This window comes from Taudactylus pleione, unplaced genomic scaffold (assembly GCF_031769625.1).
Source record: "Taudactylus pleione unplaced genomic scaffold, aTauple2 ptg000485l, whole genome shotgun sequence".
NCBI lineage: Eukaryota > Metazoa > Chordata > Amphibia > Anura > Myobatrachidae > Taudactylus > Taudactylus pleione.
The window spans coordinates 717593-743440 of NW_028284887.1; the positions used below are offsets into that span (position 1 = coordinate 717593).

At 44.4% G+C, this 25848-nt stretch overlaps 1 protein-coding gene across 1 annotated transcript; it reads right to left on the bottom strand.

Annotated features, from left to right (window-relative positions):
• Positions 1-3811: 3811 nt before the first annotated feature.
• LOC148502697 (uncharacterized) lies at positions 3812-25809 on the bottom strand. Its single transcript, XM_088449438.1, has 3 exons — positions 25780-25809; positions 4444-4532; positions 3812-4258 (listed from the first exon to the last, which is right to left on the bottom strand). Exon 3 carries the CDS (start codon positions 4178-4180, stop codon positions 3812-3814), a length of 369 nt encoding a protein of 122 aa, XP_088305564.1. The 5' UTR covers positions 4181-4258; positions 4444-4532; positions 25780-25809.
• Positions 25810-25848: the final 39 nt, after the last annotated feature.

Sequence of the window (25848 nt, forward strand, 5' to 3'; positions counted from 1 at the left end):
GCACAGCAGTGACTGGGGAGACAGCAATCTAGTACAGTTTTACAGAATGTTCTCGTCTATGAAGAAGGTACAGGTGAACAGAGAGGGGTTAGTTTCATGACAAGCCTCTGCTCCATATCAAATCTACGTTGACCTCTGTGAAATTATTCCTACCCTGTCTTCCTGAAAGTTATACTACCTTTATGGATTACATGGCATGTACCCAATCATTTGTACATTTTCTGCATGTCTTGGCCCATTAATATTCTGCTTTTTAGTCTGCAATTTTCAACAATTGGTGTTAATTACGGAATGAAATGACAAGCACAGTTGTCAGTACTTTTGTGATGCATTTATTGTACTAGGAATAACTACTGTTTTTGTTTATTAGTCTTCCCCTTTGAATTTTATATCATTGACAAATGGAGTTTTCTTCAGGTAACAGTGTTTAAATAAAACAATTTAAAAGGCAACGTGAAAATAGACAACTACATATGTGTCCTCTTGCATCCTTGCCCATCGCGCCATGCAATTACCCGCACCAGTGTACGCTATGGCGCGCACTGCAATTGCACCATGCAATCCTAAGGAGTCGTGGGTGCAAAATCAGTGCGCATATCCACTCGCGGGCGCACTGATTTTGCACCCACGACTCAAAAGGATATATCTGTATACAATATAAAAACTATTTGATTCAGAGTTGCGCACAATTCCATCTGTTTATGGTTTTTAGCAAATTGCACTTGTGTCAGAGCCTGCATAGTCAACTTAGATCATTTACAGGTGTTTCTGATTTGTACAGGTATGCTGGGTACACACTGACAGATACATTGGCCGATCAATTGATCGGCCAATATATCTGCTGTCCGTCGGCCAGTGTGTACCCGCGATACATCGTCCTTCACCAACATATCGCATTGGCTGTGCTGCACAGCCGATGGACTGATATGTCTACAGAAATATCCGTCCACCGGCAAGTGTGGCAGCCGTGAGGAGGGGGCTGGACACACCCTCCACACGCCCCCAGCTGCCAAGACTCGAGGGTACAAGCAGATGATGGCCGTTCAGTGTGTATGAACGACCATCATCTGCAGATATATCTGTCAGGTGTGTACCCACCTTTACTGGTTGTAGGATAAGTGTTGTGTTGCAATCTATTGAGGGATGAGTGTATTCAGAAATCTGTCCGACTTCAGACTGGTCTCTTTCACCAAAGTTATGGCTGGTGGCAATACGTGCTGACTTATTACAGTGTTAAAGTGTTACTTTCACCAGCAGAAGGATGGAGTAGTGCAGCCATCTAGATGTGGCTTTCTGTATACAGGCGGAGTTCCGTATTCAAAAACTGATGCAATTTTGTCCTCTTTACGTACAACTCTGATACCCTTTTCAGACATCTCGAGATTCCCAGGAATTTGGCCTCCCGGGTAGCCACGTCTGTCTGAAAGGTACCTACTCGAGAACACGTTCCCGGGTAGCCGCCCCTGCAATCGACCAGGGTTTTTCCTGGGACTTAAGTCCCGGTAAATTACCCTGCTCTTGTGTGAATGGTGCTACCCGGGAATTTACTCCCGGACTTAACCAAAAAGCTCCTGATTGGCCTGGACGTGGCTGCCTGTTGATGAGATCATCAGCAGCAGCCGGACAGTGGAGGGCAGACGCACACATAGCAGCTGCAGAGAGACCCGCAACACTACGAGGTGACAGAGGAGAGAGTGCAGTACCAGGTGGTTGGAGAGTGGTGCCAGGTGTGTAAAATTACTGTTTTATTACCTTATTAAAAGAGCTTGTTTCTGTTATTATATATGGCATATATTTTAAAATACTGAAATACATTATTAATACACCATACAAGAGATTTATTTTTTATTCATTTGCTTATTTATTTATTATCTAAATTTTCTGGGTTTTCTTTAGCGCGGTAATCTTTCTTTTTTCTGTGTACAGGTGGTTGCTGACCATGGCACATTGGAAGGACGAGGAGGTCCGTGAGCTCTTACATGTGAGGGGAGAGGAGGAACTAAAAGCTCAAATCACAGTCACTGTTAAAGATGCCATGATCTATTGCAACATTGCCAAAATCCTGGCCAGCCGGAGTATTGTGAAGACACAGCAGCAAGTCCTTAATAAGCTAAAGAGCCTAAAGAAACAATACACAAAGGTCCATGACCACAATCGTAATCGCAGTGGTGTGGGAAGGATGGAGTGGCCCTTATACGATTTATGCACTTCTGCTTTTGGGCATACAGCACTATGCAACCCCATTGCTCTATCTTCTTCAAGTGATGCTGGCACACTGTCTGCCACAACGATAGGCATGCCTTCAACAACTCCTGAGAGCAGCCAGCCGAGCCCGGCATTATCGCAGGTCCTATTTGATGACGCAGATGAGGACTCATCTAATACCATCATCATTGAACCAAGCACTGGCACAGATGTGATCTCTCCAATGCAAAGGCAAAATTCTGAGTCTGAGCCACAGACCCAGGGAGACAAGCCCACCCTACGCAGTAACAGTAAGTTTAATTCAAATAACTTATGTTCTGCTGCATTAATCTATGTAATGTTGTAGTTCAATTTCTAGTATATAGTAGAAACCGTATTGTTTCTGCGTTTATCTTGTAGTGGAGGATGGGCACCGCATGCAAACAGATGTGCTGCTTTTTGAATTTGGACCATTTATTGTTTTGTATTTCAAATATTTTTTACATGTGTTGCTCAATGTTTTCTCTCTTTTACTTTCAGTTTTCACAGTGCCAACACCTAAAAAGTAGAGCAAAATTGAGGTTGCTACCAAAGCCATGACAAATATTCTATGTGAACAACTACGCGACCTAGATTCGGAATGGCAGACACAAGAGGATGCCAGACTGCAGCGGTTCATGGCCAATGAGAGAGAAATGCAGAGTAATTTGCTAAAGGAAATGATAGCTATGCAGGAAAGGCTTAGTCGCGATAACCACAAACTTTTTACTCAAATCTTGAGCACAATCCACTACAAAACACCACATGTTCCACCACCCACCCATTTTGGGAACCAAGCTAATTATCCAAACTCATTTGGGGAACCATCCCAATATGTGGAACAACCTCAGTCTCCCACCTCATTTGAGCATACATCACAGTATGACCAGCACGCTAATTTCCCCACAGCATTTGGGCAAACTACATACAAGTATGCTCAACAAGCAAAGCCCCCCCCCCCCCCCCCCCCCCCCCCCCAGCATTTGGCCAAACATCCCAGTATGCGCAACAACTAAAGTCCCCCACAGCATTTGGCCAAACTACATCCCATATATCCAAGCATCCGCAAACACCTCAGTCATCCTCAACATTTACAGATAATACATTAGATAATATACTCGAAGGTCAATTTAAAGATACTTTGCCAGCTAATACTCTGTCACAGGAACTTACTCTTGTCAAAAACCCAGAGTTTACAGTTTACTGAAATATTTAACTGTGGTAATCAAGTATACAGTATCTAGTGATGTTAACTAGACATATCCGCATCATGATGTTGAAAATGTTATGGTTACTGCTTGTCGTTTTTTTGTTTCAATGCCTCACAGCTATATGCGCACTTAACATTGTTCTCATTGTCTACGCTTCGACAATATCAATCCATACATACATATGGAGTACTTTGGGTTCTGAAGTAAATGTGCACTTTTATTTATTTTTATACTATTGTTTGGTTTTGGTTTTGGTGCAACATTATTTCCTATGTAAGAAATATGGAAATGCTTTCAAACTTCGTGTGCAACTTAAACAAAAGGCCTTTATTAAAATAAAAGATTTTTTGAACAATCCAAAAATTAAGTTTTTGTATTTATTTCAATAACACCATAGAAGTAATGTTTTTTGAAATGGTGGTTCTAATCAATTCTATGTCATTGGTTCGATAAGCAAGTGAGGTCGATGAAAGGGTAGAAGGATCACTCCCAACAGACTCCTCCACGATGTCCCACTCTGGCAGGTATTCTTCTCGCTGTATTTCACAGATGTTATGCAAGATACAGCATGCCGCTACAACATCAGTAATGAGCCGAATGTCCACATCATTTCTTTTTAACAAGCAGCGCCAACGTCCCTTCAGTCTCCCGCATGCATTTTCAACAACCATTCTAGCTGAACTGAGGGTATGGGTGTAGGCGATCTGCTCGTTCGAAAGCACAACCTGTTGGCTGTACCCTTTCATCAACCACCTCCGTAGTGGATACGCAGCATCCCCAATGATGTGGACTGGTATCTCCACTCTATCCGCAAGCTTGGACTTCTGCAAATGGAAACAAATATTACAGTTATTATTAAAGGCTTTACAGGTAACAGTGTTGTATGCAGATACGGTATATCAGAGCAAATTGCAGGTGACATCCCAAAAATCATGTTGTGGTTTGGTATGGAAGATAATACATATCGGTTTTGCAATAAAAAGCATGACATAAATGTGTGTATAGTTACCTCACGAGGAAACAGCCAACCATTCAGCCTCTCCTCCGCAATCTTGTACAGATCAGAATTGGCCAGAACACGAGCGTCATGAGCACGACCTGGCCAGCCAATGAAAACATCAATGAAGCTGTGAGAGCAAGATAATATCCAGTTAAAACTAGACATATAGACCATGTGAAGTAGAATCTGATTGGTTGCTAGGCCCAACATCTCCACTTCAAATAACCCTCACTTTATTAAATATACCCCTAACTTTTAAATACACTACAATATATACATTTATTTATTTCTGATAGAAAGCGTATATAAGATCCGGTTACAACTATACATATAAACTTTTTAAACACACAACATTTTAGATACTTTACTTTTAATGCAGGTCACAATATATATCTAATTAAAAGTAATAAATGTGGCTTACCAATACCGATGGTCAACGACGGCTTGCAGAATGATGGAATGCCATCCCTTTCTGTTATAGTAGTCTGCTGGGCTGTCTGTGGGAGCAATTATGGGGATGTGGGTGCCATCAATTGCCCCAGCACACTGTGGGTAACCGCGGCGCAGAAACCCGGACACTGTCTCATCCAGTCGCTGCCCATGGGGTAGGGCAATAAACCGGTGGTACAAGGTATCCAGGATGGCCTGGGTCACTTCACACACCAAAACACAAACCATGGAGATGCCTACACCAAACAAGCAGGATATTGTGCGGTACTTGCCAGGGGTAGCATACCACCACAAGACGATCGCAAGTCTTCTGCTCGGGGCAATGGGCTGTCTCCATCGAGTAGTGTGCCTGGTAAGTGACGGGGTCAGGAGTTCCAGGATGTAATTAAAGGTGCCTTGCGACATCCTAAAATTTGCAATCCATTGGTTCTCTGTAAACCCCTGTACCATAGCCCAGAAAGCCTCTCCATGTTGTCGATCTCGAGACCATATTGTGCGAGATGACCCTCCGGTCAGTCTCAATATGGATGAGACGCTGGACATTACCAAGGCCCCCCTCGGCGTAGGTAATGTTGGCGCTTGAATGCCCTCTCCACCACAAAATGCTCCCTTCTCCTCAGGATCTCACACTGTACGATTATGAACAGTGTGAGCAGCTACAGCCATGCCTCAGTTGCTGTGTAGCACACCAAATCCACCAGACAATACAAGGTGACCATGCTACACAGATGCTTGGAAATACAGTAATACCTTATAGGTGCCCCTCCCAGTCCCCTTATACCAAATCCCCATCTTTGCATTACCTCATTAATGTGTGCCAGCATAACGTCCACTTAAAATGACAAAACTGTGATTTTCTGTTTAAAAGTCTGAAAAACCCTGCTCTTGTCTGAAAGGGGTCTAACCGGGAATTTCCCGGGTAGACGTTGTAGTGTGAAAGGGGGGTCTTGACCAAATACCCGGGAATTTCCACAGGATAAATACCCGGGTCTGAGCAGGAAAATTCCCGGGTCGTATGTCTGAAAGGGGTATGAATCAGGCTTTAAAGGTTTAGCCTAAATATGACTTGCACCTGCGTGTAATTGGATTGAGCCAATAGCACCTGTTTATGGACTGAACTTTCCGATTCTGGCTGATTAATTCATTTGGAAACTGAACTATCTTCTTTCCCACGTGATTGATCACAATACGTTCTGTTCAGGACATTAGTTACAGTGTACACCACTCCTGAATCACTGTTACATATTTTACAAACACTCAGTATCAACATGTTGCTGTCCTCATTCACCCTAATCATTTGAGGTCAAGGTGACCAATTTCATCATTACTGTGCAATTTATGTTTATTTTATGTGTAATATATGTGTATTTATCTATTTTAATTTTTATATTAAATGTACATGAATTCTATCAGCATGTTTGTTGTTTTTCTTAGCACAGGATCTGTCTTAAGATCGATCCTGTGTCTCACAGGCTCATAAGGCAAACAGTAATTGAAATGACTTGAATTGCTGCACAATGGATCGCATAAACAAAATAAATGGCACGATCTGCACAAGATACGATGGACAAGATGTGCTGCAAGTCTGATCATAAGATCCGATTACACTGCACAACAATGAAAATGTTTCCGATGTGAAAATAGTTACTTCTAATTGATTTCAGCATGCAAAGAATGAATATGACATTTAAAACTCTCAGGTAGCTCTGAGTTCCGAGATATAGCCCATTTATGACGATGTAGGGGTATTCCTAGTGAAGTGGGCAGAATGGAGAGAATCTTACCAGCAATCTGCGTTCCGCGCAGAGGGGGCGGGGCCTAATGACCCAATTAAATGAATCAGTTATTTGTCCCCTCCCCTATTCAAATATATGTGATTCACGGGATTACCCACACAAGATAACTGCGGTGCACTGAGTGACAAGCATAGTGAGCGATTCCACCATGACATTTCAGCAATGGAACAAAGATATCAGGGTAGGTGATCACTACTGTTGGACAGTGACAAGAGATGCCCCAGAAGAGGAATACAAGCGACAAGCAAAGAGAAAGCACCCCCATGAATAGGCCACTATATTAGATAGTACTTTCGTATGCTGTATGTTTGTTTCATATGCTGTATGTTTGTTTCGTTTTGTGTTCTTATTTGTCACTGATTGAATTAAAACAACTGTTATTTATTTTCTATCAAGAAAATATCAATTATTTTAAAATAGCTTTTCACTATGACTATATTACTAATGTACATACAGTATAGTGCAAGTAGTGTAGCTCAAAACAGAGCTAGTAAAAACATTCTGAAATCATTTTAGTTTTTCTTCACCTCAAATTATTAATGTATGACTATTTTTAGAAAGGAAACAAATTAAAAGTATTAATTTGTTGTACAGTGTTATAAGAGCTGTGGGAGCGCGGATCTTATCTTAATAAAATAATACACGATCTTCACAAGATTCATCTTATGACTTATTGAAAATCGGGGCAAACCGGCCCGAAATCGTGCAGGTGTATGGCCAGATTAGTGAGATAAAAATCAATGTCTGGAGAGGGTTGTTTTGATTTTTATCTCATGAACACTGAGACTCTGCGTTAATATTGTCACCCAGCCATTTTTTACTAAGAAAATGTATTCTATATATTTCTTAGAAAGTGTCGTGTTAATTTCCTCATATTTTAACCATATCTGTTAAAGGTTATATTTTAGAGTATACAATTTCTTGTATCACACAAGCCATAAATAATAATCAAATAGTGCCCCCACCAAGGGTTCTTCCTGCTGTTGTTATAGATTCTCCTTTCTACAACTATTTTGCTGAGTATGTACATGTACTGTTGATTACCCAGGGGAGCACCACCAACATGAGTTATAGTGAATACCAAGTAGGTCTATACTAATCACTGAAGTTGGGTCATCTAATTACTTAATACACTTAATTCTTACCTACAAAAATTATTATTATTACCATTTTGTTCTGTGCAAGATACATTTGTTTCCATTGAGTTCCAAAACAAGTTTTCATAATTACAATAACAACCTATGATTTAATTTTTCCATGGTCTACAGAAATATAAATGTTAAAATTTTTATTGGATTATATTCTGTGAATTTATATTTTTTTCTGTTACCTTAATTTTTATAATTCTATTTATACTCTGTTACATAATCTTAGCAATCCTTATATTTTATTATGGGTCTTCTGAACCAGCTGAGAGATCTACTACAAAATTGAAAACCTTGAGCTGTGACATTTGTGATCAGAAACCTGAACCTTACTGTTTTTCAGGGAAGATTTGCTTGCACTGCTAATAAGCAGGTACAGCCAACCCCTCACATGGGTCAGCTTACTAAATGGATGAAGAGAACATTTGTGGATTCCTTCATTACTAAAGCTGGGCATACACATCCAGATAAATGACCTCATTCAGAGTCGGTCGTTGCGGCCGCACGGTCATACGCTACCGATGTTCGCTAAACTGCGCATGCGTAAAGTTCGCAACGCGCGTGCGCAAACTAGCTGCTACGATCAGAAATTTCTCTCTCCTTGAACACAGCCAGGTCGGTAGTTTGAGTGACAGAATGAGGCGTTTGTGGGTGGTAACAGGGGAAGGTGCTTGAAAACGGGGGAGTGGAGATCCGAACGCAGGCGTGCCTAATTATGGGAACGGCGTTTTATGGGAGTGCATACGGTTTATGGGAGTGCATAATTAACAAAGCAGTGTCATGGCACACGTGACATGGGTGGTTTATACACTGACCTGATCGTAGTGCTTAAGAGAGGGTATGGTCAACCTTAAGCTCTACGACCAGTTCCGATGGTTACCGATGGTCTCGATTAATCCTTATATGGCTGGAGATGACGTGTAATGCGTACGAGAAAGGGGCGTATTTTTGGTCTTACGGCCGCATCATCCCCTTGGTCGGCCAGCCAACGATCCGATCTTAAGGACGCAACTTGCGAGTGCATCATTTGCATATCTGGCCCCTTTTCACTTACGACCGTGCGGCCGCAACGACCGACTCTGAATGAGGTCCAAAATGTCTGTGAGACCGACAGACATTTTATCTGGCAGCTTGCCAGCCGCAGATGTCCGCGGCATACACTGTGAGATTACTCACAGTGTATTTGCCCGACATCTGCACTCCGTCCCCAGGGGAGGAGACATTTCCCTGTTCCTTCCATGGGAAGGAGCACAGGAAGTGTCTGTCTGTCGGCCATGGCTGGGCATACACTGCCCGATGCGGCAGACAGTTTACCCCTTAAATATTGCATCGGACCGACATGCTGGACAATCCGGCATGCCCGACCGAGCAATATTTAACACTCGGTCACCCCCCCACAATTATCGGGGCGATCCACGGATATCGAGCGGATAGCCCTGATAATTGTAGCGTGTATGGCCAGCTTAACAAAGATTGAAATCAATTTTTTTTTTAAACAGCGCTACCGGCCATTAGTCAGTGTTGACTAGAGAATGTGAGCCAGGTATACAGCATGTGGGTTCTAAATTAATCTGAATTGTCTGAGGGCTCAGTTCCAGCCTCAAAGGAGTCTAATTACAATGAAGATTTAATAGATAAAATGTTAGGAGATATCTAAAAAGTAATGGACACTGATGAAACTAGAGATGCACAGTCCTTGCAGGAAACGCTGTTTCAGGGATAAAGAAATGCACCCTGCTTGTTTACATTGACCGGTTTGTTAAAGGGATTATTGTGGAAGAGGAAAAACCCAGACAAACACCCCTTTAGCAGATTTGCAGCCATATAGTTGTACTTCACAATGTCTACACCATAGGTTCTCAAACTCAGGGCCTGATTCAGAGCCGGACGCTATTTGCGCTCGCTCGTTCAGAAAAAGGGGCCGTATATGTAAATAGAGTGCTCGCTCTTTGCGGTCTGTTGATGCCTCTATGTCTGAACGAGCGAACGAAACATGCGAACATGTATTTTTTAAAAACGCCCCCCTGGCCGCTCGCATCCTACGTCATCTCCGCTATTTATTAGATTAATCGAGTACATCGAAAGGCGTATGAACTGCTCGCAGTGCTTGTGGTAGGATTTTCCTACCGCAATCATGCGAGCAGTTCAGGCTAAAAGACAACCAAGTGACGTGGTCGATGATGCTGCTTTGTTAATTATACACACCCTTAAAACGCCCGTTTTGACCGTTTGGCACGCCTGCGTTCGGATCTCCACTCCCCGTTTTCAAGCACCTTCCCCTGTTACCACCCACAAACGCCTCATTCTGTCACTCAAATTAGCAGGTATTCGCTATTTTGCGAGCACACAATTTCTGACCGCAATGACTGGTTTGCGCATGCGTATTACAACCCATACGCATGCGCAGTTGTGCGAACATCGCTCAGAGCGAACGAGCGGCCGCTTACGAGCGGCTCTGAATCAGGCCCTCAGTCCTCAGGACCCCAAACAGTGCACATGTCCCAGATCTCCTCATAGAATCACAAGTGTAATAATTAGCTCCACCTGTGGATCTTTTAAAATGTGCCAGTGAGTAATGAGTACACCTGTGCACTTGCTGGGTGACCTGGAAAACGTGAACTGTGTAGGGTCCTGAGGACTCAGTTTGAGAAGCACTGGTCTACACTAATGTTGAATGGCTCTGATTGTCAACATTCAGAATAACTATATTATGAACATATCAGAGTAGTACCACTTTTATACCAATCTGGATCAGACCCGGAATTTACCCCTTTCATACTTTGCAAACACAACATTTAGTAAATCTTCAACTAGACGTATAGAAATCCTGGATTTAAAAAGCAGATAGTTTATATATTTTTAACATCAAAGTCTGCACAGATCCTATTGATCTGTACAGTGTTAAAATGTGCAGTTGATTGACAGCGAATTCTTGTTGGGTTGCAGAAGGAAACTGATGGGCAGCAACTGCGGATTTGTAAATGTCAGTCAAAACTGATGCTTAGTAAATACCATTACTTTAGACACTAAAGCGCCATTGATGCCCATCTGTATCGAGTTGATTGTAGGGAGGCCAATCCCACTTCATTAATCCCAGGATTCGGGATTGAAAAGAATTTCAATCCCGGGATACCCAGGAGTGAGTTAATCAATGCCAAGCGCCCACCACACACAGACTCCAGGGCGGGCGAGCTCAGCTGTACAAGGGGACAGGCTGGTTTGTGGCTGCACAGTGTGACCTCTATGATGTCACATGCAGCCGTGCAGTCACAGGAGGTCTGTGGGCAGCGTCTGAGCCGACGGAACTAGTTTTCAGCACTGCCCCTGGGCTGAAGACGAGCCACGCCAAGTCACACATTTTAATCCCAAAAATTCCAGGGTTTGAGGCACCAATCCTGGGATTGGCTTCCCTAATTGATAGCAAAATCAACACTTAGCAAATTTACCTCATGCTGTCAAAGAAACATAGAACAGAGCCTGACTCAAAAAAAATATCTGATCCACGTAAACCCCTCTTCTTTAGGGACAGTATAATTAGGCAATATTATACCCCTTTTGCACCGGCCTGAAAATCTCGGGTTGATGAACATCAACCCGGGAATTTTGTCACTGTGAATGTATCGACCCGGGGATCCAACTCGGGTAGTTTGCAGGGTTGGCCACCATTGTTCCTGTGCCACCCTGCAGTGTAAACTGCACGATCCGGGTCACTATTGACATCTACACCAAGTGTCCACTGCAATGCCGGAAGAGCCAGGTCACTGCAGACCCGGCTCCGGTGTGAACGGCGCGGACTCAGGAATATCCTAGGTTGGCGCCAAAGTCTGACAGGGGTAAAGCAGGGCATCCACTATACAATTTTCTGTCAGATATCTGTCCAATCTGGCTGGTTGGAATGAAAACCTGGTAATGTATGGGAGCAAGTGACAGTCGTCAACTGGAAAATAGCCAAAAATGGTTGTTCAGACAAATTAGTTAAAACACAAATGTAACCAACTTGAACAATTTTTTTTGTCCTTTTATCAGTGTTTAAAACCATATGATCGGCTGTCATTTGCTCCCATACATTACCAGGTTTTCATTCCAACCAGCCAGATTGGAGAGATATCTGACAGAAAATTGTATAATGGATGCCCAGCTTTAGTTCTGGGTCTGATCCGGAACTTTGATATAAAAGCGGTATTAGTTATATGGTTTTTTAGTTACTTATTTAGTACTTCAGTGAGCCTGTAGAGGGGGAAAATGAGCTGCAAAACACATCATCTGGTTTGTGGACCTGGTAACAAGGTGTTGTCTGAACATTAAAGAAGCATTCTGAGGAGATTGTTTTCCTAATGAAATTGGTCAGATTTATTGCATGATGAAGTAGTTTGTGTCTGAAGAGAATTTACAGTCTAATCAATAGGTTAAACATCTAGATTGCAACTATACTTATTGCTTAGATGTAGAAGCAGAACAGGAATTTCCTCCAGAAAGGTGTATGGATTCAGAGGAGGTGTCATCTCACAGTGAAGGAGAAGATTAAGGAAGAGGTTTTATTTGTAACCTAAAAATTGTTGAGACGTTAATTAAGCATATTAATAAAACTATGGGACACGCCTTCCATATTGATTGCTCAGGAAAATTACACTGGAGAAAAGCAACATAAACATAGTTATTATTCACAGTGATGAATGGTCTCTTAAGAGTGGATTTGACTGGGTAGAGGTCAGTCTAATTTTAAAAGATTGCATAATGGGTTTCCTTTTGCAGATAATGAGAATGCTAATAGGGATTATATACCCTGAGTAGCTTTAGTTGTAGTTTGACTATATATTATTTAAAACAGCTATATGCTTAGAAAGGCTAGAGGAATGTATAATAGTTGCATGTCTCTATTAAAGCAAGTGTGGCAATGAAATTAAGCAATCAGAATTTGGATGATTACCCAATATACTGACACAGTATGCGGTTAATATCCCTGCAATCGAGATGCCGACTGCCAAAATCCTGACCACCGAGAGAACACCGGCGATGGAATCCCGACATGACTAGGAATGCCGACGTCAGAATCCCGACAGCCGGCATCCCGATCGTAAGGAGACCGAGGCAAGGTAAGAATCAGCCGCCGGGGTGGGGGGGGGGGGGTGAGGTTTAGGCACCCAGGGGGACTTAGGGTTAGGCTGCGGGGAAGGGGAGGTTAGGGTTAGGCTCAAGATGGGGGGTTAGGTTTAGGCACCCAGGGGGACTTAGGGTCAGGCTGCGGGAGGGGGGAGGTTCAGGTACCACCGGGGGGAGGTTAGGGGGCGGGATAGGGAGGTTTAGAAAGAGGGTACAAAAAAGGAGAGTTAGGGGATAAATAGGACAAGGGAGCAATACTCACTGTTCTGTTGGGATTACAACCATTGAGATGCTGCTGTCAGTGTACTGACAGCCAACGTCTCCTCCGTCTGTATTTCATACCGATTCCACTGACACACAGGAACAGGGGGGTAGACAGAATCTAATTAAGGAAATGGAAGTTACAAGGTACAGAGTTGATGTTCTTTGAAAAGGTTCTAGTGCTACAATGATGTTGTCAAGAAAGTATATATCATCCGCAGTGATCGCCAGAAGAGGCTTATGGTTATGTTCCTGAAGCAATAACCCGGGTTGTTGCACTTGAACACTCAGCAATCCAGGTTACTGTGCAATGTGAAAGGGTCAGGTTGATATAACCTGGATAGTGCGACCCGGCATTTCAACCTTGGTAACGAGCAGGGTTGAACATGAGATGATCTCATCTCAAAGCACCGGCTCAGCACGTGACGGTGGTGACGTCAAGGGTCGCCAGTCTGAAAGGGGTGTCAGCCAGGTTGCACCCGGTATAGAACTGTGTACAAAATCCCAGGTGCCACCTTGTAATTCGATGTGAAAGGGGTATTAAGTAGCCTCTCTTTACTTCCCTTTGAAAATGGTTTCTATTTGGGAAAAAATACATAAAAAAGCTAATTTCCAGTGCTAATAAGATACCTGTGTTTGCCTCTTCTTCAAAGCAGCAATTCAAGGATGCCAGAACATACCACTCTGAGAAGACAGTATCAAAATAATCTGTCCAGATGTCCTTTCCAATCAAGTCTGATGCAAGAGAAACGCATCTTGAATGGTAAATAGCTATTATTCTGAAACTGATTTGGGTTAATGTCAATAGCTTGAACTCATCAGTTAAATGCACAATAGCCATCCAACATATAAAGTTGTAAGAATGTGGATATCATTCTGCTCTAGGAGACATAGGGCCTGATTCAGAGCCGGTCGCTATTTGCGGTCGTTCGTTCAACAAAAAGGGGTGGCTAATCAAATGAACCGTTTGCTCTTTGCGGTCTGTTGACGCCTCTATGTCTGAACGTTTCAGTTTTTTGTTTGGTGCTCAGCAGGAATAGACGCACCTTTTTTAACAGGGGACTGCTCAGGAAGTCCCAAGCTTTAACTTTTTTTTCATTCTACCTCCGCCGGTGCCGCAACACCAGTAACGTCTCTGGTGATTTCGGCGGGTCACAGCGGAGCTTAGCTAGCAGCGATGCTGGAGGCCTGGACTGCAATCAGACACACGGAGATATCAGATAAGGTGATTCCTTGTTTACAGGGAATCGCGCGTGGCAGTCCTGCAGTGAGGCCCGAGGCTCACTAGACCGTGGCCTTATCGTCTGATGCCGGGGATCGGCAATAGATGCATCTACTGCCATGTTCCTGGCCAGTTGATGCAGCCTAGGTGAGGTAGGCTCTCCCCCGGCAGCTGCTCCCCCGACCCAGAACCTACGGAAGTTTCCCGCGTCTCGGTTGCTCCTCCTGCCCGCCTCGTGTATATGAGATGCTCACAGTCCACTATCAGTGCTCTGCTAAAGCTGTTTTTCTCTTAGAAGGTTTGGGTTTGTCTCCCTGTATACCTCTCCCTTGGGTGTTGGTCAGTTGATTCAGAGGCCATTGCGATTAAATTGCATATGCATTGTATGTGACTTGTGCTAGCTGTTCTTTAATTCTACCTTTTACTTCTGACTGTCAGTTATAACTATCACTGTGTTTCTCCTCATCCCTCTGACAACATGTGCAGGGTTTTCTGTGTACTTCACAAATACTGGTACTTGTGAAGACTGTCGCATTGCATTTATATCTTGTACCTGTTATACATTGATATGTCAAAGGTTAAAGGGAAGCAGAAGGTTGAGGCTTCTGTGCTGGCTTCATGTAAATACTGTTTGGCGGGCCTGTCAGCTCACGATTTCATACAGGATGGTTTGTGTGCTGGCTGTTATAAAGAGCCACCTCTCCAATCCGGTACATCAGCTCCTACACAGGAGCCACCCTGGGTGTCCTGTTGGTCTCAGGTTATGATGCATTTAGTGGACCGGGCAGCAGCTCTAGTACTGCCTCCCACTATGGGGTACCCGTAGCAGTTACATCCTGCTATCTATATGCCGGCCATGCGTCCTTTCTGGATGGATGCCTATGCTCACTCAAGTCAGAGTATGGTTCAACAGTCTACCGCTGCTCAGCAAGTGGTGCAAGTGAATAGACCAGTTACCACCAAATATGGGCATAAGAGTATCCCATCAGGCACAGCCTGGGCATTCTAACACATCATCAGATGAGGATACACATAGTTCCTCTTCTGGGTCTCTCTCAGCTAGTGAAAACCACCAATCCTCCATAGATGTCCCCTCTCTGGTAGGAGCGGTAAGATCAGTCCTTAGCATAGAGGAAGAGGAGGTCCCACCTAAATCTAAGACTCTGGTTTTTAGGCATCAGAAAGTGGTAAAGGATTACTTTTCTCAGTCTGAGCAGCTGACGGACCTCATAGCTTAAGCATGGAGCACTTCAGATAGACGTTTCCATGCTACAAGGAAGTTAACATCTCTGTACCCATTTTCACCTGGTGAATGTACTAAGTGGGAGGTCCCTCCGACTGTAGATGCTCATGTGACACAGTTTATCAGGAGCTCTACATTATCTATTCCATCCGCATCCTCACTCAAGGATGTTACAGACAGAAAACTTGAAACATGTTTAAAATCAGTTTTCTCATTATCTGTAGCTATTACCCGGCTGGCTATGGCTGTAGCCTGGGTAGCCAAGGCTATGGAGGAATGGACGAGAGCACTGGAAGACAGTATGCCACAGACTACCAGAGAACAACTGTCCTATCTTTTCCAAATGCGAGATGCGGGGCTTCTAGAGTATCGGCAACTTTGGTTATTGCTTGCAGAACCCTTTGGTTAAGGTTCTGGAAGGCAGATGCGGGATCCAAGAAAGGTCTCAAATCTTTGCCTTTTGATGGAAAGATACTGTTTGGACCAGAATTGGATAACATAGTGGCTACTTTGGCAGTATCAAAATCTGCAGGATTACCATCTGCGACTACCTCTAAATATAGGCAGTCTTCATTTCAGACCTTTCGCCCGCAAGGATGGGCAAAGGGACAGTCTTTTTCCAGACAAGATAATTCTCGCAGGAAGGCCAAACTGCAAACCAAAAATCATGGTCGGTTAGACATCCAGCTTCCAAGCCAGATGATAAGCCTTCTGCCTGATGGGGTGGGCATCCCCCAGGGGGCTCTCAGGGTGGGAGGCCGACTTCTTCAGTTTTCTTATGCCTGGCATCAAACAATGGATGCTTGGGTTCGAGAAGTGGTCCCAAGGATATGCCCTCACGTTTCTGAGGCATCCCCCTCAGAAATTTTTTTGTACAGCTCCTCCATCAGACCCGATCAAAGCCCTGGCCCTCCAAGAGGCTATTCATGCCCTGCTGAGTTCAGGGGTAATAATCCCCATTCCTTTGGCCCAACAAGCAAGGGCTTATTATTCAAATGTATTCTTGATTCAGAAGCCAAATGTGTCTCATCACCCTATTCTGAATCTGAAATCTCTCAACAGGTTTATCCATGTGCCCAAGTTCAGTATGGAAACCCTACAATCAATTATGCTGGCAATGGAGCCTTGGGATTTTATGGTTTCCCTGGACATACAGAATGCGTATCTGCCACCAAAGGTTTCTGAGGTTTGCTATTTATCAGCAACATTACCAGTTTCAGGCTCTGCCCTTTGGTCTGTCCACAGCCCCTCGGGTGTTTACCAAGATAATGGCAGTCATGATCGCTCATCTCAGACGACAAGGAGTCAAGATACTGCCATATTTGGACAACCTCTTGATATTGGCGCAGCCTCTGGAGATTTTACAATGTCATCTCCAGCTGACCATTGTCTGTCTACAGGAGCATGGCTGGATAGTCAATTTGGAAGAAGTCTTCTCTTTCTCCCTCACAACACATGGTACATCTGGGGGTGCTACTGGATTTCCTGGCACAAAGGATCTTTCTACCGGGGGACAAGATTTCTGCTCTACAATTGCGGATGCGCAAATTGCTCCACAATCAAAGAATATCAGTTCACTCAGCAATGAAGGTCCTGGGGTCCATGGTATCTACCTCCGACATGGTGGCATATGCCCAGTTTCATTCCAGACCCCTGCAGCGATGGATTCTGTCTCAGTGGGATGGTCAGTATCATCCGATAAGATCTCAAACAATCCTCATCTCACCAGAGGTTCGGTTCTCCTTCTCATGGTGGCTACAGACAGCTCATCTGCACAAGGGTCGCCCATTATGGGTCCCGGCCGCATGTCTTAAAGGATGGGGCGTGGTGACAGGTCATCACACCTTTCAGGGAAGATGGACAGCTCAGGAAAGTCACCTGCCCATAAACATTTTGGAGCTTTGTGCAGTGCATAGGGCGCTCATTCTGGCACCGGCCTCTTTCACGGCAGGCCTGTCCAGATTCAGTGCGGCAAAGCGACTACTTTGGACTACATCAACCATCAGGGAGGCACACGAAGTCTGGCAGCCATGAGGGAAGTGGCAAACATTCTGGTTTGGGCAGAATGCCATAATCCAGCAATCTCAGCAATATTCATCCCAGGAGTCCTCAACTGGGAAGCCGACTTCCTAAGTCTTTCAGCTCCTAGTGGACAAGTGGGGACTACCGGACGTAGACCTCATGGCATAACGTCACAACCACAAGGTCCCAGGGTACGGGTCCAGGACAAGAGACCCCTCAGCCACCTTCGTGGACACTCTGGCAGTGAGGTGGGACTTCAGGTTGGCATACCTGTTTCCTCCAATCTCCCTCCTACCAAGGGTCTTCAGAAAATGCAAGCAAGAGGGCAGCAGGGTGATACTAGTAGCTACTGTTTGGCCCAGGCAACATTGGGTTACCGATCTGACATGTCTATACATAGAATCCACTTCCTCTACGGACGGATTTGTTAATGCAGGGTCCCTGCCTACATCCGGACCTACCTCGTCTGGCTCTGACTGCATGGCTCGAGTCTTCCGTCTTAAAAGCAAAAGGCTTTTCTACTTCTGTGATTCAGACGATGTTCAGGGCAAGAAAGTCTTTCTTTTCCCGCATCTATTACAGGATTTGGCATTCTTTTTTTCAATGGTGTTCCCACAGAGAGTATAACCCTAAAGTTTCCAGGATGGAGTAGTCCTTGGTCTTCGCCTGGCTACATTGAGGGTTCAGGTTTCTGTATTGTCAGTGTAGTTCCAGCATAGAATCACCCCCCTGCCAGATATTAGAACATTTTTGCAGGGTGTTCTCCACCTTCAACCACCATTTGTCCCTACGGTGGCACCGTGGGATTTATCCTTGGTTCTCAGGGCGCTGCAGGCTCCTCCCTTTGACCCTTTGGACACAGTTGACTTTAAATGGTTGACAGCAAAGACACTTTTTCTCCTCAGCTCGCAGAGTTTCTGGTTTGACAGCACTTTCGTGTCACTCCCCATTTTTGATTTTTCACCAGAATAGAGCTGTCCTCTGTACACGGGGGGGTTATCTTCTGAAGGTGGTATCCCATTTTCATATGAATGAAGAAATTGTAGTTCTGGCCTTTCAGTCTTCAGACCTTTCTGTAGATGAAGCTTCCCTGGATGTGGTTCGAGCCCTTCGTATCTATGTGGATCGTACCAACTCCATCAGGAAATCAGATGTGCTTTTTGTGTTATATGGTTTTCACAAGTGAGGCTGGCCAGCTAACAAGCACACTCTGGCTCGGTGGCTGCGTATGACTATAACTCAGGTGTATATACAGGCTGATCTCCCTGTTCCTAACATGGTGACAGCACATTAAACTCGGTCTGTGGGACCATCATGGGTGTTTATACATGGCGCCTCTGTGGAACAGTTGTGCCAGGCGGCCACTTGGTCTTCTGTCCACACTTTCATCAAATTTTATGCATTTGATACTTTTGCCTCCCAGGATGCTTCCTTTGGGTGGCGGATTCTCCTTTCTGCTCAGGAACGTCCCCACCCTTAATGGAACTGCTTTAGGACATCCCCAAGAGTTATGGTAGACTTACTTTTGTTAACTCTTTTTCTTCGCGGTCCCTAGGGTCCACAAGGCGCCCACCCTGACGCACCTGGCCTCAGTTGGGATTTGTTCCTTCTTGTCATTGATTCCCTCATCTTTGTGAGAGTGTTTCTAGTGTAATTTGTACTTCCTTCTCAACTTTCCTTCTCCTGCCATTGGGCTTATTTACCAACTGAATGCCTGTGGCTGGGGGTGGGGTATATATGGAGGAGGACCAGGGCATTCTGGGAGCTGAAGCTGTTTGGTGCCTGGATCACTCCAACCACATACCACAACATAGTTCCTGTGGACCCTACAGACCTCAAGAGAAAAAAAAGAGTTAACAAAGGTAAGTCTACCATAACTCTTATTATTGCATCAAGCTCACCAAAAGTTAATGATCACATTTGAACCATAGCTAGTACATTCTGAAGCTCACTCTACATCCTCACATTGATCAGTACTATTTTATAATTCATATTAAATTTAAAAAAAAAGATGATTGGCAACACAGGACCTGATTTGGAGATGGACGCTAGTGCGATCGCAGCGCGATTTTGCACGGAATGCAGCTGCGGAAATATGCTAATGCTTGCCAAAGCACAGCCGGCACAAAGACGCCCACTGCTGCCTTTGCACATGCGTACGATGTTGCTTGCCTGCGTAAATATTGGTAATATCGACGCACATCACGCGGCTGTTTTGTCCTTGCAGGCTAGGTCTGATCTGCCGCAGATTTGACAGCTCTCCTGACACGCAGTGCTCCGTAGGAGATTGCAAGGGCTAATTTATTCGCGCCCATGTAACAGCGTTGAGACGGCCAGACATGCCTGAGTTTTTCTGACCACTCCCTGTTACAATCCCAAATGCTGAGTATCTGTCACTCACTTTGCGATGTACTCGATCGCTGCGCACACGCAGTGCAGCTTAAACGCATGTGCAATACCAAACAATCGCTCGATTTGTGTGAAAATAGCATTGGCGTCCATCTGAATCAGGCCCACAGTCTCCATTTCCAATACCCCATTTATGGCCTCTTTCCCTGATATTTGGAGAGGATTTCTTTTTTTATGAGCACCCAATATTTCAATTGAAATATATATATTTTTATATTAATTGTTATCTTAAATAGTAGGCTTTTATGACAGATATGTCATTTTGTTGCCTAGAGACCTTCGAGCAATGTTCCTCTTTTATATGTCCAAACATTAGCTATCCTGAAATGAGGACTAAGGGGTGTGAGCAATGGCTTGTTAAGGAGAATGGCCACATCATAGTGGATGTGGCCACACCACCAGGAGATGTGCTTGACAGTGACAGAAGTATCTTCCAATCTCCCCTCAAATCTAGATGAAGGTCCTGATAATCGGTGTGTATACAGTGGTTTTTTTTATATATATTTTCTTTACAGTGGGGGTAGAGGTACCAGCGGCCTGCTGGCACTTGTGGTTCTAGAAGTGCCACAGGGCAGGATTGCTGGGACCTATAGTCCCACTGTAAAGAACAATATTATTTCTGTCTTCACCCCATTAACCCTGCAACCACCGCCACCAGGGGTGCGGGGATGAGCCATGGGCTTTTAGCCCAGGGTTGATTGATCCTCGGGAGGGGGGAGGGGTCCCCACTTTCTGAGGATTGCCAAGCCTGGGCTGACCAGTTTGGGGTTGGTGAATGTTTTGGCTAGGGGGACCCCACGTTGGATTTCCTCTTAGGCATTACCACCCTGGCTGGTTTATTTTAGGATGGTTATAAGAAAATAGGGGGAACCCCATGCCGGTCGACCCCCGTCCCCATCCCCGGATACTCGTACCAGAGCAGGCTCAGACGTCTATGGCTGGTTATGCTTTTTGTGGGGAGGGGGTGCGGGTATAGGCCGTTTAAAAAAAAAAAATATGTAACCTTACACCTATAACACAGAAGCACTGCATAGATCACACCGGCAGAACATGCAGCTCACAGGCACTTCTATTCATTTCTTCTCGGCTCTGTGTTGTATCGTGTTTTGAAACACGATTCTTAGTAAATCCGTTAGTTGTATTCCTGTCTATGGAAAGTACTTGCGTGTTGGTTCCATGGTCTATTCACTTCTATTTGCGTGTTTTGCCGTCTATTTCAGTGCGGAATTGTGTTTTTGCACGTGTGTTTCCCTTAGCAAATCTCTGAGTTTAAAAAAGGGAAAACTCGCACAGGAATGCAATCTCAGCCAGACAAGATTGTTAGTAAGTACACCCCTGGGACTTAAAAAATGCCACATATATTCAGAAATACATTATTGTTTCTTAGGTTCACTATGTTACGTGTAGAGTTATTATAGGACTGCAGTATAACAGTGCAGGATCTGCAGTTATCAAACGTTCAGCAAAGCCTAGTAGCAGAGATTTCAAAATAGATATATTTTCATGGTACAAGGTTAGTGTGAAGCCAAAGCTCAACCTCTGACCATGGACCATGAACTGCACCTACAGCCTTTCAAATATATCTCCCAACATTTGGCATAATAAGTGATTACGAGACCTTGTAATGTTTGCACGTTAGATAATAAAGGTTAAACCACGTAAGTGGTTAAAAAGTAACTATAGTCCAAGTGATATTCAAATATTCACTTAAGCTTTTGAAAAATGAGCAGTTTAATATAAACAAAACTTAAAATAGTAAGTAGATGTCATTTCAGTTAAATTGCTTGAGGCTGTGAAATAGTAGCGCACATATAGAAATATGTATGTTATGAATGTAACAAAGAGAAGCAGGCAGCACAGTCATGGCCTGGGGCACAGTGGAGTTACAGAGCTAGCAGGAAATATTCCCAGGAATAAGGGAATTACATTTTTATAAAATTAGAGACCACTAACCTTACACGTCTATTGTCAACTTTTTGAGTTATTAACATGAAACCAAAAGTAAAGAAACACACGTAGAATTACTTTTAATGCTATATATTATGCCTGACCATAGTCCCAAAATTTTAAGTAGCCTACTCAAAATAGTTGTAGCTTGGGTGGATGAAAAACATGTCTTAGGAGGCCTAATTTAAAATACCTCCCAACTGTCTTTAGGAGGTGTCAGTACTGATTTGAGGGCATTGATATGCCTGCTGTTCTCAGACATCCTTCTCTTGACGCCTGGAAAGTTGGGAGGTCTGCATAGCAAAGCCGAAGTGATCGGGTGCAGCATCCATTTGCCAAGTGATGGGCAAAAGCCGTCCCTGGGGCTGCATGCGGCCCTCTAAACCTTAACTTGCAGCTGCTTTCTACTTTGTTGTCCTATTTGTTTGTTATAGTTTTGTAATGCTTGTAGGTGTGTAGGTGGGAGGAACAATTAGTGGAACTGATCTATGCTGTTGGTATCTTGTTGTCTTTGTATATTAGGACTATATTAGGACTCCCCATGTGTAATTTGTAGTGATCCTAAGATGGCTGCCTAGCCTGGTACTTTTGTAAGTGGGATGAATAATCCATGGGACTGATGAGTCTGTGGCCTCTTGTATGTGAATTTCAGATCTTGTATTCACCGGGATGTAGTCATAATCCAAGCTGTCGGGATGCCAGTGTTCAGAATACCGGCGCCAGAATCCCGTTACCAGTCAGAATCATGGTGCCAGCATCCCAATGGTAAGTAGTGGGGTTAGGCATTAGGGGGGGGGGGGGGGTGTTAGGTTTAGGCATTGGGTGGGAGGGGGAGGGAGAGGTGGAGGGTTGGGATAGCTACTGACGGGTGTCGGTATCCTAACCCTGACAGGATGTTGGCATTGGGATTCTGACCGCCGGGATCCCGAACGCAGGCATCCTGTACCCAGCCAGTATACACCCACTGTAACTCTTGTAGCGTGACCAAGATGTCTGCCCCTTTGTAACACGATGTCTTTACAGGAAATGTGATTTGGGGCATATTCAATTGGGCACGTTTTTTTTTCCCCCACGACGCAAGAAATTTTATCTCACTGCAAGTTTTTTTCTATTCAATCTATAAATCAGTTATTTCTATATGAATTAACACAGCTTTTATCTAGCAGCTTCAGAACAGATGTAAAGTTGGGAAAAATAAATATTTTGAGGTAAAAATGGTGGGACTTGGGCCCTGATTCAGAACCGCTCGCTGCCGCAGGCAGCTTGCAGGGTCTGTGGGCGTTTTCTGTTTTGTCTCCAGGCCGCTCGCAAAGCTGTGGGTGTCCACCCACAGCTTGTGCGAGCGTGCTGGAGACCGTCACGATTTTCGCGCCCATCGGGTTTGCGATGCACCCTGGGGTAGGGTCTCGGCTGCCGCAAGCCCGAGTGGACTCCATGCTGTGATAGAGCTAGTGATGTCAGTAGGTCCTCCCACAAACGCCAGGCGTTCCTAAGGGAACGCCTGCATTTGTCAGGCCACCCCCCTACCCGCCTACAAAACGGGGCGTGCTGTCACTCTACATCGACAGCCGCCCTGTCTTGTAGCGAGCCCCGCAGCGACTGAAGTTCAGTCGATCTGCGAGGCTCGCGCATGCGCACGCCGGACGTGGCGAATGCGCAGTGGCCAAACATCGAGCCGCTTGCAAGCGCTGTGCACTCGCGAGCGGCTCTGAATCAGGCCCTTGGTTGAGAACCCCTGGGACACCCTCCTAATGATCAATTAGACATTTTAAATTTGCTTGATTGGGCCAATAATGCTATGTCATTATCGAGGTAAAATTCTGCAAAGTGCACAATAATGGGTTAAAAAATGTGGGACAGGTATATGGGGGTGCTGTATTGATGGGAGTTACAGGTTTTGATTTTTTTTAATTGCTTCAAATTATTAAAAAATCTACTTGTTTGGCATTTTTTTTCACCCCAAATTTAATTATAGCATTTATTTTCACAAAAAATAGGGTTTCTATAATTTTTTTCACTGCTATTAAAAAAATGCACCATTTTAAAAGCACTAAAAGTTTTTCTTAGGGACAGTAATCCAATATTTGTGATTTTTTTTTTAGGATACAGGCTTTCTCCCCATTTTGTTCCTTTTTTCATGCAGGTTTATGTCTCAAAATTTTTTTTCAATTGGTTAGCGCAAGAAACGGGAGCACGCATAGCCATGGTAATCAGAAATTGGTTGTGATAGCCGAGTTTATTTTTGCGGCCAATTGAATATGCCTCTTTGAGTACTCTTGAAATGTGCTATATAAATAAATATTACTATTTTTATTATAATAAAAGACCTGCGGATATATTATTATAGATAGTTGTCTCTTGTATTGATTAAATGTATTCAATTAACTTACTGCTGATATCAAGTGTATCGTGTAGCTCTGTTGAAGGTTAGGGTCATGCAATGTGGCCCCCCTGAGGTGTATTAGGTTGCCTGTACCTGCACATGCCACTGTAGACTGGTGCAGTATCCGGATAGAAAATTGACAATTAATTTGTTTGAAGGTTAATAGGTCGACACCAGATGGTCAGAAGGCAAAAGGTCGACAGATAAATGTTTGGTCGATTGGGTTAAAAGGTCAACATACAAATGGTTGACACGTTTTTTTCAACATTTTTAGGATTAGGCACTGGGGGGGGGTTAGGGTTATCACAAAAAGATGTCAACCATTTTTGTGTTGACCTATTAAACCTGTTGACCTTTGCACCTGCCAACCACCTGGTGTCGACTAATACCCCTTTTACACCGGAGCTAAAACCCGGGTTTTTGAAGGGTTAACCCGGGCAGCTCCCTGGTGTAAAAGGGGAGAGGGTTGGATCGCCGGGTCAAGTGACCCGGCAATCCAAACCAGGTAACTAGCAGGGTTTAACACGGTCACAGCTGTGAAACCCTGCTGTGAGAACAGTGCACTCCAGGTCACGATTACCTGGAGTGCGCTGCTAGCCGGCCGATTGGTCCGGCTTCAGTGGCGCTTGGAGATGACGTTATCTACAAGCGACCACTTTCACTCCGCAAAAGCCGGGTCTATGCAGACCCGACTGTGGTGTGAGCGGCACTGACTCGGGAATATCCCGAGTCGGCGCCGGCAAAGTTCCGGGTCTGATCCGGATAGGAACTTTGTTCCAACTCCGGGTCAGACCCGGAATTTAGGTGGAAAAGGGGTATTATTGACTGTCGAGGGTCGACCTATTTATTGTCATTTGCACCACACCCAGTGGTGCACTTGGTAATGAACTGGTGTTTGGAGGCACTGGGGGAAATGTTCCCAAACTTGGTCCTCAAGGCACCCCAACAGTCAAAGTTTTAAGTATATCCATGCTTGACCACCGGTGACTTAATTAGTATCTCACTCAATTTGATTTAACCAGCTGTACTCAAACATGGATATCTCTAAAACCTGTACTGTTAGGGAGCCTTGAGGACCGCGTTTGGGAACCTCTGCACTGGGGTAAAGTGCAGTCTAGTGCACACCCCCGTGCCCCGCCTCGGATTCAAGGTGCAAAAAAACTGGCAAGGTGTGATGTGATAAGAAATAATGTTTTGCTATGGTTAAAGCGCTTTGTACTGTAGACCTCTACACAGAAACAGTTTTCATAAATGTCTCACAGCCAGCAGCCAGGTTACATAGAATAACTGACAGGCACGGAGGGACTGACAAACGGCAGCTGTTAAAGCTCGAAATTTCCATAATAAAAAGGGAAATAGCTATTTACCTGTCTTAATATTATTTCCTGATTGCCCACAAGAAACATGTCGGAGAAGGGACTGTACCGCGTGATCAC

Excerpts from the sequence above, each read along its gene's own strand:
- LOC148502697 (XM_088449438.1), bottom strand. The coding sequence starts at position 4,180 with ATGAAAGGGTACAGCCAACAGGTTGTGCTTTCGAACGAGCAGATCGCC.